At 39.1% G+C, this 14528-nt stretch overlaps 1 protein-coding gene across 1 annotated transcript in view; it reads right to left on the reverse strand.

The window, feature by feature from the left end:
* Window positions 1-14528, reverse strand: part of LOC118411480 (cGMP-dependent protein kinase 1-like) — a 90450-nt gene that overhangs the window by 23320 nt on the left and 52602 nt on the right. Inside the window, exons 3-5 of the mRNA XM_035813768.1 lie at window positions 13558-13671; window positions 12976-13081; window positions 10578-10641 (exon numbers count right to left, since the gene is read on the reverse strand). Of these exons, the coding sequence (XP_035669661.1) occupies window positions 10578-10641; window positions 12976-13081; window positions 13558-13671 (284 nt within the window). The remainder of the gene's footprint in view (window positions 1-10577; window positions 10642-12975; window positions 13082-13557; window positions 13672-14528) is intronic.

Here is a 14528-nt window from a genome sequence, read left to right on the forward strand (position 1 = left end):
CCTATGCCCTTGTATTAAAACCAAATGACCTGAAATTTGGTACATATGTGCGTTTGACATATGACCACAGAACCCCATCAATGCTTTATTCATTGTTTACTTCAAAAATGAGTTATTTTAGGGTTTTTGGCCATTTTTGACTAAAAATGTATATTTTTTGCTCCTATGCCCTTGTATGAAAACCTTATGACCTGAAATTTGGTACAGAGGTGCATTGAACATATGCTCACAAGACCCCATTGACACTTTTTTCATAGATCACTTCAAAAATGAGTTATTTTGGGGATTTCAGGCATTTTTTACTAAAAATGTATATTTTTGGCTTCTATGCCCTTGTATGTAAATCAAATAACCTGAAATTTGGTACAAAGGTAAATTGGACATATGACAACAGGATCCCATTGACACTTTTTTCATAGAGCACTTATAAAATGAGTTATTTTGGGATTTTTAGCCATTTTTAACTAAAAAATGTATATTTTTGGCTGCTATGCCCTTGCATTGAAACCAAATGACCTAAAATTCGGCATGAAGGTGTATAGGACAAGTGCCCACAGTACTTCATTTTCTCTTTGAGCAAACATTACTTCAAATTGTTGAATTTGGGGATTTTTTCAAGGATGAAGATGGATTGCAATATGCTGTATTTGCTCCTAAGCAAATGTCGGCCTTTCTAGTTATATTGCAATCCATACATAGTATGGGATTGCAATATATTGTTTTTCCTTTCGTTCTCCTCCTGTCAAATCTTCAAATGGATTCAACTTTTTCATTTTTGGGCCAAATGAGCTGAAATTTGGCAGGGTGGTAGAAGTAGCAAATACCCCCAGGCGTTTTTTTCACTTTCAGGATAGAGGCCTTAGAATTTATGATATTTAGGGTTTTTGGTCATTTTTAGACAAAATATGTATATTTTGGGCCCCTGTGCCCTGGTATTACAAGCTAATGACCTGAAATTTGGTACAGATGTGCATTAAACATGTGAGCACAGAAAACCATCAACACTTTCTTCATAGATTGCTTAAAAAATGAGTTATTTTAGGGTTTTTGGCCATTTCTGACTAAAAATGTATATTTTTGGCTCCTATGCCCTTGTATTAAAACCAAATGACATGAAATTTGGTACATAGGTGCGTTTGACATATGACCACAGAACCCCATCAACGCTTTATTCATTGTTTACTCCAAACATGAGTTATTTTAGGGTATTTGGCCATTTTTGACTAAAAATGTATATTTTTTGCTCCTATGCCCTTGTATAGAAACCAAATGACCTGAAATTTGGCAGAGAGGTGCATTGAATATATAATCACAGGACCCCATTGACACTTTCTTCATAGATCACTTCAAAAATTAGTTATTTTGGGGTTTTCAGTCATTTTTGACTAAAAATGTATATTTTTGGCTTCTATGCCCTTGTATGTAAACCAAATGACCTGAAATTTGGTACAAAGGTAAGTTGGACATATGACAACAGGACCCCATCAACACTTTCTTCATAGAGCACTTATAAAATGAGTTATTTTGGGATTTATAGCCATTTTTAACTAAAAAATGTATATTTTGGGCTCCTATGCCCTTATATTGAAACCAAATGACCTAAAACTCGGCATGAAGGTGTGTAGGACAAGTGCCCACAGTACTTAATTTTCCCTTTGAGCAAACATTACTTCAAATTGTTGAATTTTGGGATTTTTTCCAGGATGAAGATGGATTGCAATATGCTGTATTTGCTCCTAAGCAAATGTCGGCCTTTCTAGTATTCGTAATGTTTCTTTCTCCTGTCAAATCTTCGGAACACGGTATCTCCGTTGTTCCTGAACCGATTGACTTGAAATTTGGCACAAGGGTAGAGTGGGCCAATACCCTCGGGCGTTTTTTTTGATTTTTTTCATATCTGCCTTTAAAATGATTTTATTGAGGTTTTTGTCAATTTTTATGTATATTTTGGGCTCCTGTACCCTGGTATTACAGCCGAATGACATGAAATTTGGTACAAAGGTGCCCTGATCATATGCACACCCAGATTTAATAACACTTTTGGCATATGGTACAACAAAATGCTTAATTTTGCAATTTTTGGCCATTTTTTGACAAAAAAAGCACATTTTTGCCTCCTGTACCCTCGTTTTACAACCGAATGACCTGAAATTTGGTATAAAAGTGCCCTTCAATTATGTGCACATGAAATCAATAACAGTTTTTCCATACAGTACAACATAATGCTCAATATTGCGATTTTATGGCCATTTTTTGACAAAAATTGGACATTTTTGGCTCCTGTTCCCTCATTTTACAACCAAATGACCCGAAATTTGGTAAAGGGGTGCTCTAGATATTTATTCAAATGACCCATTTATAATTTTTGGCATGGAACAATTTAAAATGATATATTTGGGAAATTTTTGGGTCATTTTCCAATGGCCTAAGGGGTCAACGACCTCAAGGCCTATTGTTGCATGAGGGAGATGGCTGAAATATGCTGTATTTGCTCTCAAGCAAATGTCGGCCTTTCTAGTTGTTTTTAGCACCTTGGCCCAAAGTAATTACCTGTATTCATCTTTAATTATGCATAGAATGCAGACAGGGACACTTTAATTGGTCAGTTCATTACTCATGGCCTGAAATGTCTGGTCGTAATTTCTTTGTCCAGTCAAGGAGCTTTTTTAACCTCCTTTCTCCAGCACTTGGAATTATTTCTTGATAGAAGAAAATAATCAAAGTCAACGATCTAGAGCTATGTTAGCTTTCAAAAAGAAGTAAACGACTAGTGAACTCAAATTCTTAGCAGGTGTTTTCATGTACTATTTTAGCAGATGGAAACTCAACTCAGCATATTACATTGAATCAAGAAGGGTATACGGTATACCTGCCTAAAACCCCCTTCTACGAATATATGTTAAACCTTTAATAAAATAATGTGTTCCACAATATGGGGAAAATGCATTGGTGTCCACAACTGAAATTCACAAAATTCCCTACACGAAAACAAATTACGAAAACACACTATGAAGTTCTTGATGTTTGGCTCCTTTAAAACAAAATTTAATGTAAAGATAGGCTCTCGAATTTTGATAAAACAATTGACAGAAGCTAAACAATGTCTTCAGTATGGCCGACACAACAACTACAAAATTATGCATAGCTTACAGTCATTGAAATTAAAGCTTTGAAAACAATCCTCGAGAAAGAAAAGGAGATGATAATCTACAGCTATATGCAAGGAGCTATCATCAACTATATTCCATAGGCAGTGGACTGTGAGGCAAACCCGCTTTTTAATGGAGCATTGCGTGTTTTATAACCATTCCGTGTTCTGTGACCCTGACCTGGAGTCGCTATCTGTTAAATACGCGCAACTCCAGAAAAACGTACATAAGCAAAACAAAAAATGCCTAAAACTAGCCCGACTGCGGAATCTACTCGGAGATTACTATGATAGGAATGGAGACTTGTTGAATCCAAGGAGATTGAAATCCTTGCTGAATCCTTCCCTTTTTGTAGATAACTCCACAAAAATTTAGATTAGCTTAGACAGCGTAACTTTGTACTAGGGTTTATTTACAAGTAATGAGGTTTATACTTAGTACAAGCACAAGGTGAGTGAATGGATATTGTATGTACATGACCAGGCAGACGTTGAAGACGCGAGTCTACAATCAATCGCCAAAGCGGATGTACTTTATATTTCGAGTCTTGTTTAGAAGCAAACTTTTTGATACACATGTCAAGCTTATTGCATATTTTGTATCAGTCGGAAACCTGGGGCTTTAATAAGGCAAATCCTGTCGATCGAATCGCTTCGAAACTGATGAAAATGCCTTTCTTATACACTTAGCCCTATACTACACTTAGCAGAATGGGAAGTTCCCCATTCAAACGGAAGCTTCTCTCAACCAAGTAAATGTGCCAAGCCTGTTTGTCTTCTGTCTGTTACGGCAACAACGGCCGATTACACATTTCATATTGAACTGAAGGACAGACGGTTGCCGTCTACAGTTATTATGTATAAGTCTGACTCCTGAAAGGAACATCAAGATTAGCAAAATTATGAAGGTCGGTCTCATGACTTTGTACAGAAGAATATATCGGGTGTTCATGCATGTTTTTTGTTAGCAAAGAAGTGTGTATGATATACTAGTATTGTGAATGTCTCATGTGTCAGAGCAAGGAGGTTTTACCTCCTTGGTCAGACCAAGGAGGTTGGTCAGACATGTACTTAGCACCTGCACAATTGTGCCAATTGGAAGATGAGCCAAACAACACTAGCTTCTTTAATAATAGTGGGATTTTATGTGCCATCTGGGCAGTTAACATTAGGTAATAATGTTATCATTGTCTATTATTATTCTCTATACTTGTTGAACTATTTCAAATTAAACTACATTTCTCAATCTTGGGACTTTGGGTATTCGGCCCCCGAAGATTATAGTGGACTGATCGTCAGCTAACTGTTTGGATACAGGAACAATCCAAGGGCTCTGGTTGGGTAGGGGTGTTTGAAGAGTAGGAATAGAATTTGTGGGAAAATGCTTTTGACAGTTGCCAGGCCAGAGTAGTATTTGACGGTAAGACTTTCCGGCCTGAAATTTCAATTCTTGAGATAATGGTGTATCTTTTTTTCACTCTCCCATACCATTACACGTGACGTTATTAATGATATATATTACTCTAATACTGCAACTGTACAGTGGTCACCCCTGTAGGACCGGGGAGGAAGTGTGAAATTAGGTCGTAAACAAATGCAAAGAAGGGAGGAACAATGGGTGGGGATTTCAGGGCAATTTTCACTCTAACTACTACATTTTTACAAGTTTCTAGTCCACATTGGGTCATTTACATAATGAGGGCAATGCAGAGGGTTGCAGTGCCATGACTCTTAGTCTTTTGGAGACAGTTTGGCTGGCAGACAGACAGACATTAGTTTATATAGGGTAGCAATTGTAAGAAGGCACAAAAAGATTTCTCACTGTTATGCTCAGAGACACTCATGCAGCTGTGTAAAAGGTATATAGTAAAATAACAATTCTCCTTTTGTATTCATAAGGTGAAACACAACAGACAACAAAGGACCACTCACACTAAATAGATAATTGACAGATGGTGATTATTTGAGTGCACTGGCACATGAACCTTATAGTCTATACTGAGTATTTATTCTCCATGATGGTTACCACGAAGCCTTTTAAAAGTCAGGGCCCTCACAATGAAAACGGAGCAGAAAACAAGTCCATTATAAGACTTAGTAATCTTAGTCCATTCACACCTTTTAATTTGCTTGATGATTTTGGAACACAAACTGTTCACAGCGAAGTAGCTGTATAAAATCTGGTATAAAATCTGGATGATGTTGAGTTTGTGAGAAAGATACCATTAGGCTGTCTGCTGACGAAGATACACCATTGACTATTGGACATATTTTTGATATTTAAGCTGCTTCAGGATGTGAAGAGGTGACCATTTTCAGAATACTACCACGGTGACCGAAGCAATGACTGTTTTACAGTCAACAGTCTGAGGGGATTGAATTGTGCCTTATAATCATCAATCCAAATCCTTTCTGACTGTGAAACCGTCGGTCCATGATATGGACCCGAACGGTCCAAATCATGACCCGAACGGTCGACATCATGACAATTCACGCCTTTCACGCCTTCCCTCACATCTCTCTGAGAGGTGTGAGGGAGACTTTTACCTGACATTTCTATCCCCGGGGATGCAATTTTCCCGCGGGAAAGCATGTTTTTTGACATTGTCTTCCCTGGGGTTGAGAGTTTAGACCCGACGGGGTAAGAAATTTACCCTTCGGTATCCCAATCTTGCTCCGCGGGGAGACCTAAAAGATAATCGGGATGCTCCAAAAAGACCGCGGTCAGCTTGCATTTTCCATCAATGATATCTTACGTTGTGAACATTGTAGAATAATTATTTTTATATTACTATACTCAGTACGCCAAGAGCTACGCACTGATATCTCACTCGAATCTAGAACATCAAATTTGGCTGTCATGTCATTATGTATTTGAATTTGCACTTCAGGTCCATTTGGATAAATCCTTGTGTACAAAATGACAGCCTTAATATAGAGAATTGCGTATATCGGAATATTTGGGACATACAACCATAAAGTGATATTCGTCTTCTATTAGCTCTGGACAGAATGGACAAACCCTCTGGTCGATAGGGATTTTTTGGAATCTTCCGGTTTATGATGTCAGATCCAGGCCAGGACTGACGAATTTGTACCGGGGGCATGGAGAGATGGTCACAACTTGCAGGACACCAATGGCATGAATGCAGGACACTGGTCCCAACAGAGCCTCCAGGGACGGGAAGATGTAGAGGAACCTGCTCAAGCACTGGGTCAATTTGTGTGACACACGTGCCATTTTGTGTAACAGATATTTAACTTAATTTGCTGATAATGGCACTTTTTTTGTGTGTAGACCCACATGATATAAAGGTGCAATATAGAGCCATATTACAACTTTGAAAGAGGGCGTAAGGTTTCATAATTGTTTAATTTACGTGTTTGATAAAGATCTTGAATACGTTTTGTGGTGTGTATGAGTGTGATTTTTATAGTAGTTGAAATACTAAGATGATAGGGGAAATCATTAAGGACAAAGTGAAAACAAACACAATCTTAACAGTGCACATAATTTCTTAAGGTAAATGATGGCCCACATTTCTGTAAAAGCACAGTGTCACTGCTTCACTGCTTCGCAAATGAATAAAAAAAACCTCTTCACTGTTTACTTGTCAATGTTCTACTTGCACTGCCTGTAAACAAAAGCATACGTAGTACAAAGGGTTCCTCTAACAAAAATACTCTATTGGCAATGCTCGCAAACAAAAGTTTATGTAACAGAAACTGTTCCTCTGACACACCTGAAATGCGTTAGGAATGCAGTTAGCACCAGGTGCGTCAGGCATGCGGTCGGTAGACGTTGTGTGCGTCCGGAAAACGCCCATCATACGTACCCCATACGAATCTATTCGCAGTACGGAAAATTTTGTTGCGCATTTCAGTTGCAATCATACGCATCTCATGCGAAATGAAAACGCTGAAGTCGTAATTCAAACACCAGATGGGCTCGACGTACAATTTAATTTATTCCAAAAAAAATCCAAATGTTGGGCGTTCGGCCGCGTATTGACAAAATTTCATTCGGAACTCACGCGCACTTGAAAATATACGCAGGTGTAAACCCACCTTAAAAGTGTGAGGAACCGTTGCATTATCGTCCGGATCTACGGCTGAATGGGTCAAATTGAACGTACGCCGCCATTTTCCCGCCATTTTTAATGCTACGGCCAGCAGTAAAGTTTTACGTCATAGCGGTTGTGACGGACCAAAATTAAATGAAAATTCTTGTCAGTATACGCCCATTTGCTCATGCCTTTTTGTATGCTCATGCAGATTTTTGTTTTGTGCAACTACTAACAGGAAAGAAAGGAACAACAGAGGATGTATAAAGGTACATAGCGGCAGTTAATTGTGCCGTGTTTCGTTCGGCCGATATAGTGCACCCCCTTCCAACCACGCGCCCGTTCTCCGTGCAATTCCGCGGTGTGTTCCAATTACGATATTATGTTTTTAGCAGGACCAGAGAGACAAAATAATTTACACAGAAGAAGTGGCAAAGGTAAGCTGTAACAGCAACAAGTAACTGGAGAAAATGATGCGTTGATCATTTGCCAAATTAGCATTGCTTGAGAAATTGCAGTAAACCGACCGGTATTATGCCAATGGATGTTACATGGGGATTGTACAGTGTCCATGCTTGTTCATTGCTGTAAACCACCCCCATAAATATGACCAAACTTTTGCCTTGAGCCCAGTGCACCCTGAGCTAGAATTGACAGTTACCAAGTTTTAGCTCTGAAAAATTCTACCAGGTGTCAAACCCCCATCCATACCCTTGGGGTCCAAAGAAGTGGGGTAGCCTGGTAGGCTATCCTGCACCCAGCCTTTTCCGCAGACCCAATTTTTGCCATCAGAAGGTGTTGAATGTGTGCATTTTTTTCAGATGAAAGTATCTTGCCAATTTTACTCCCATTTTGTTGTTTTGGGGTTGACCCAGAGGATGTCCTCCATATAATCAAATCAACATGGCCTTACTAATAGGTAGTAGTGCAATGCAGCTTCAATGAGTTCATCATCATCATCATCCTTGCCGCATATCAGCCTTTGCTGAGGCGGTCTGTCATTGTTCTCCACACTTTTCTGTCTGCTAATTTTGCTTGCATGTTTAAAGGTGCACACTCACTGCACTTGTGTCAAGCTTGCGTCACTGCGGGGTTCGTTCACTGCGTCACTGTTTTGTTATTTGCTACAATTTTTATAATTTAGATACTAGTATTGCATAATACGTAAAAGTATGACTTAGAAGAAGGCAAAATACACAAAAAGTAAGAAAATTTGTTCTTTATCTCTGAAATCCGTTGAGTATCTTTTGAACCCCGCAGTGACGCAAGCTTGCCGCAAGTGCAGTGAGAGCGCATCTTTAGGCTGAGCCACTTCGGTTCACCCCCACTCTGCTCGATATTGATAAACACCACGATATTCGCCTTGTCCTTCAAAGATGAAGACATGCCACGCTTTCCAAGAACCTCCCGATGAAAGCCAACTAAAATACAGCTTCCTGGATACGAAGCAATTTCACCTCACACAAACGTCTTTTAGGCATGACCCCTACACTTATCTTGAAGGTCGTGCCATTAGACGAGCTGGCTGCAACATTATACGGTGGGCAGAGGAGCCTGGATACGCAATTACCCAGTGCACCTCGCTAACAAGTCAATAGGTTCCCGTGGGTGTAACATGTCTGAACATGACTTGAATATCTATACCCAGGGCTTGAAATATTTTTTTTCTGCAGGTAACACTGGAAATTACCTGCACCAGACAACTTCTACCTGCACCACTCAGAATTTAGGAAGTATGGATCATATTAAAAACTGTTCAGAAACCATTGCCATTATTTCTTTTATACTTGATAGGCCATAACTGTCAATGCAGCTAATAACAATCCACACACACCTACATCATAGGGCATTTATGTATAAAACCCAGTACATGGACCAGTGCAGGTTAGGTGCAGGTAGGCATCAGAAATACCTGCACAGCTCCAATTTTACCTGCACTGACCTGCATATGCAGGTGGTATTTCGAGCCCTGCTTATACCTAACAGCATTAGACAGACACTGTTATTACCTAGGATATAGCATGTAAGGCCATGTTGATATGATTATAGGGATGACATTTGCGCGAGCATCAATTTTTGGCTGTTTCCAAAATAAAAAAGTTTTCAACCATACTGCAAATTGTAACGCTGGTTCACCTTTATCCGAGGGTAACCTTTATCCGTTATTTGCAAAAAAATGCGTATTTAGAGATATGAAGTCGACGGAAGGTGGCTTCAAATCAGAACATTTTCAAAATATTGAAAATTTGAAACCACAGTCTCCAGACTTAATACTCCTAAATTTGCTGTTTTTTAAAGACAATGGATAAAGGTAACCCCGCGGATAAAGGTGAACAAGCATTACAAAGCAGCTTTAAAATAAGCAAATACATGCTGTGGATTCCAAAAACAAACATCGGAAAATGTATACTACTGTAATAGAACATTACAAGGTCAAAGAAGATGTGAAAGTACAAAAATGAAGAATCTATGATTGTTTTGTAAACTATATTTTGTGTGTTTGGTTATTGTTCAACCTTCCTCAAACCACTTAAAACTCATAAGGAAGGCAAATCTTTTTTGGGTCAAACTTTTTTTTATTCGAAGCTTGCATCAGTTTTGTGGTTCTCAGAGGATGTCATCCATATAATCAAATCAACATGGCCTTAGACAGACATCGTGATTATCTTTAGGATAGCATATACAACTGTACTACAGTGGAAGCCGCTTAATTGCACACCCAATTTGCCAGCGAATTCCGTGCAATTATCCGGCGTGTGCGATAATGCGAAGTCACCCAGTTGGACCGCACCGCCACGGGATTCGGGGATTCCGTGCAATTGACCGAAGTGTGCGTTTATCCGACGTGCAATTAACTGGCTTCCACTGTATTAGCCAGACATGCACACACATTACCAACCTGGGGTAAATAAATTACACCTTTTAGTGCCAACACTTCTGGAAGGAATCGCCCGTATACGTTTGATCAAACCTGTTCTCCAACTAGATCTCTTTTGCATATCAATTTACAGCTAGGATATAAAAGCTATCTCCAACAAACTTCTCTCGTGTCACTGACAAAAGACTCATAGCTGCCTGAAACATTTCCAGAACCATATCCAGTTGCTTGAGCAACTGCGTATCTTCTGACCTGGATGTCTAACTTTCATCGACGTACCTTTAGGATACCTTATAACCAGACATGCACACGCATTAGCAAGCTGGGGGAAATTACACCTTTTAGTGCCAACACTTCTGAGAGGAATCACACGTATATGTTTGATCAAACCAAAGGGGTTTTTATGTGAGATTACAAGGCATCTGGAGTGCTCAAAAGGAAGTGGAGAAGGCATCTAGCCAGCTGGAAGGTGTAAATTATTTCTTACCACTTCAAGGCAGTCGGCTATCTTGGACAGTTTGGCATGTGGTAGCTCTTTCAACAGGGACACGCTGTGCAGAGATAGAAGGAAAGTTTAGTTAGCAATGTTATCAAATGTAACTACATGTACCTGCTAGAAGAGAACCTGTGAATTTTGTTAAAAAAACAGTCATGTAACTGCAAGATAAAAGAACATCACTGATCATCTATCTTAATGTGCAATTTTGTGCAGCCTTCAAGCTAAAAATGAAGCCATCTGTCATTATTATCTAGTCTTTACAGCTATCCAGAGTGCCCTTGTCAAAGAGCCCCCGGGCTGACAGAACATCGCATGTTCCCTCCTGTGTATCCTAATGTGCTGGGAGGAGAATGGCGTGCAAAAGAAAATCCCATTTTCCAGAGTAAGAAATCCCTTTCAAAGCCAGGCCTTTGGCTTGCAGGTCTTTAAAGAGCCATTTCATGTATGGTAATAGGGACACCGCAATAAGGGACATCTATTCATGTACACTCATTTGATGAGGTGTAGAGAGCCTGCTTGGTCTACTTCAAAGAGCTTTATCTCTCGGTACATAAAGGACATCCTCTTTGCACCAGATGATATTTTGGGAGCTTCCTTCCTCCACAGTGTAAAACAAATATTAAAGAAGACTATCCAATAGTCATTTGCTAGATCATTGCAAATGGAATAACATTAAGAAGATGAAATAACCAGGAACTTGCGAGTTTTCAACAACAACAGCAAGAATGCTATATCTGGGAGGGATGTCCTTAGTGCTAAATACCAGGTGGTTATGATTTTTGTGATACTATTATTTTTGATATGAAATTAACAAGTGTGTTAAACCAAATGTGATTTTGGTGTTTAAAAATCTAGTTGGTACAAGTGCAAAGTTGATTGGAAATAAAGTTTCAAAAGTATGCATGTCCTTGATTAATTAATTTGAATGTACAACAATACATATTGCCAAAACATGCTACTTTGAAGGATGTAGTTCAACAGAACCTACATCAAAGTTAAGGCAGAAATTTGGTATTCATAACTGTTATGTGTGTGCGAGTGTGTGTGTGTTTGTGAAGACTCATTCTGTATCCATTATGATAGCTTGTGTGAATGCCCTTTGGCATGACACATTTGCACAATCAATGAGAAATGTTACTAGAAACTTTTTAAGAAAGTTAGCAAATTTGCAAAATGCCATTTATGAAAGATTACAAAAGTTAGGTTGGCATTAGCACAGGGAGGCTTCTGGCCTTGCACTTAAGTCCACAACTGAAGAGGTAGTGAAATGAAAAGTCTGTGCAAAGTCAGGAAATGATTGGTATGTCAGGCATTACGCTAGCCATGCCAACCAGTGGACACATTCAGTGGCACACACTTTTCCAATGCAACAGAAAAGATATTGTACACCATTTTCAGCAGATTAACTGTCTGGGTGGGTCCATTTCATGGCAAAATTCTGGAAAAGGTCCAGCAAAGCCATTTAGGTTCAGCATCACTGCATAGTCGCGTGATCCATCATTGGATGTAAAACATACTACTGGATTACTACTACCCAGAGATATCAAGATAAAGCACCAACATGCACAATAAACACTTCTCCTGTAGAGGCTTACACCCTCCTCCAGACCAAAGCAAATGAAAAAGAATACAACACGGTGTATTCCATATCACCTGGGGTGCCAGCCTGACTGCGGTTAGGGATCGCCCAATGGCCAGAAGTGAGAGGACTGGAACCAAGGGAGCACGAAATGCGCCAGAAGTTGAGGAAATTTGGTATTCTCAAACCAAAACTTGTAAAAACATCAATTACACCAATGAAATCTGGTATTCATTTTTTGACACATGGCAAATGCAAAGCATGCTTGGATTTTTCTATGGATAACGTAATATACAGATTGGTCCAGAATACCTGTATCAAACATTATCATGAACCAAACATTAATCGTATTACCTGTACTAGATCCTTACTATGACTGATTTTTGTTTTCTTGGGAGATCTAAAAATCCAGGGTATAAATTCAATATCATTACAAAAAAAAAAAAATTACAGTTCTACCTGTAACCATTCTGTTCGCAAATACTAAAAGAGCAAAACTGTACAAGTTTGTGAACAGCTTATGCACTTTAAGTTATTACTAACTCCTCATTTTGCTTTGAATGATTGATGTTGTCAAGGATCATATAAAATGTATCCAATATAGAATTCCCAAACCTTATCCCCATAAAATGGTGATTTAGACGCAGGACCAAGATTTATGGGTTTCTTGAGAGATCACAGCAGTTTCATTTTTCAGCTATAAGGAAGAAGTGAAAACCTGGCAACACATGCTGAACACTTTGTAATTTTTTCCTGTGAATAAATCTCTTGGGAATCTGCTTGTATTATCTGACGTCCTCAACTCACCTCTTGAGAAACTTGAAGTGTTCCTCCCTCCTGGTTCTCCCTGTCTTGATCATGATCATCTGGAAAATATTCCTGTCTATGGCCCACAGCTTGGACTCAGTAACAGCTGAAAAATAACACAGATGCCAGGAAGACATATGAAATTAAGAGGAAAACTGGAATGAGTCAGGGAAATTTTATTGAAATGATGATGAGCATGCCATTGAGCATCTTCATCAGTTAGAAACAAAATTAATGAGAGGGCAAACATGTTATAAGTGTAAGCTACATAGTTCTCATGGGGCCACCATTATAGATCAAAACCGAGGCCAATGAGATAAACAAAAGTCTGTCCATCATAATTAGCAGTTATACTAATGATAGCATGGCAATTAGGATATTGACCAATAAGAGAATGGTTATCAAATATTTGCATTATTATGTTTTTATTTTGCATCTCCTAAAGGGACTATGAGATCAGTCTATACTACTCTAAATTGCTACTCTAAATCTTTTGGCACATAACACCAGTTATGATATTCATGGTTTGATCCTAAATTTGTGTGGTTTGGGGAAAAAATGTGTATAAGTTCGCAAACTCACCTTTGACAGTGGCTGTTCTGCTACAGTTATACAGGAGTGCCAGCTCTCCAAACAGTGTCTTTGGCCCCATGTTGCCCAGGTATTTCCCTCCTTTTGTCACCTGCAAGTCACCAACTGCAGAAAACATTGAACATGATGTCAAGAAAAACTCCACTTTAATTTTTACTACACATGTAAAATAAAGGGTCGCAGCATTCTGAAGAAGGGGACAGGCGGTTACTGAAATGTCTGCAGGTTGTTGTGTACTGGTTATGTGTAAGGAACTTCGTTGTACAGCATTTTGAGGCTTCATTTTTATTTATTGGTTTGGTTATTCAGCTTATAATTACAGAGGCAGGGCTGCCCAACTAGCCTGTGGCTAGTTCTAAAAAAAGTAGCCTGTGCCTAGCCTATCATTAGGCTTAGCGGTGCACACCCCAGTTTATTTGGGGTCTCAAATCGAGGCTGCGCACCCCCAAGTCGAGAGGCCGTCTCTTCAAGAAAATAGATCTAAAGCAGAAAAGCCGTATATGAGAATGACGGGTATCACTCCAGCTTTAAGAACAGCCGGGTTTCAGTTTCTTCACTCTCTTTACTTTTCATAATTTTGGGGGGAGAAAAGTTTTTTTCACGCAAAAAAGTATGCACAAAAAGGGGAATTTTGACGTGGAAATAAACCCATCACCTATAGTTTAGTCATGAAAATGACTGATATTGTCGGAAAGAGAATACACCTAAGATTAATCAGGCAAAAAATAAAGAAAATCGTAACACTGAGATTTTTACAATAACCGCGAGGCATACCAACACGGCCCACAGACCGCATATGGACGGGAAATCTGGGTCAACGGCGAATCACTTCCAACGCGTAGAAATACAAGGAAGTGACCCTCGGGCCCAAAACCAATTTGCACCAAAAACACATCACTTCTTACGCTTTTTAGCCATGCCAGTATTAAATGCCACTTCGCAGCAGATTATGAGAAATTTGA

Source organism: Branchiostoma floridae, chromosome 3 (genome assembly GCF_000003815.2).
Source record: "Branchiostoma floridae strain S238N-H82 chromosome 3, Bfl_VNyyK, whole genome shotgun sequence".
NCBI lineage: Eukaryota > Metazoa > Chordata > Leptocardii > Amphioxiformes > Branchiostomatidae > Branchiostoma > Branchiostoma floridae.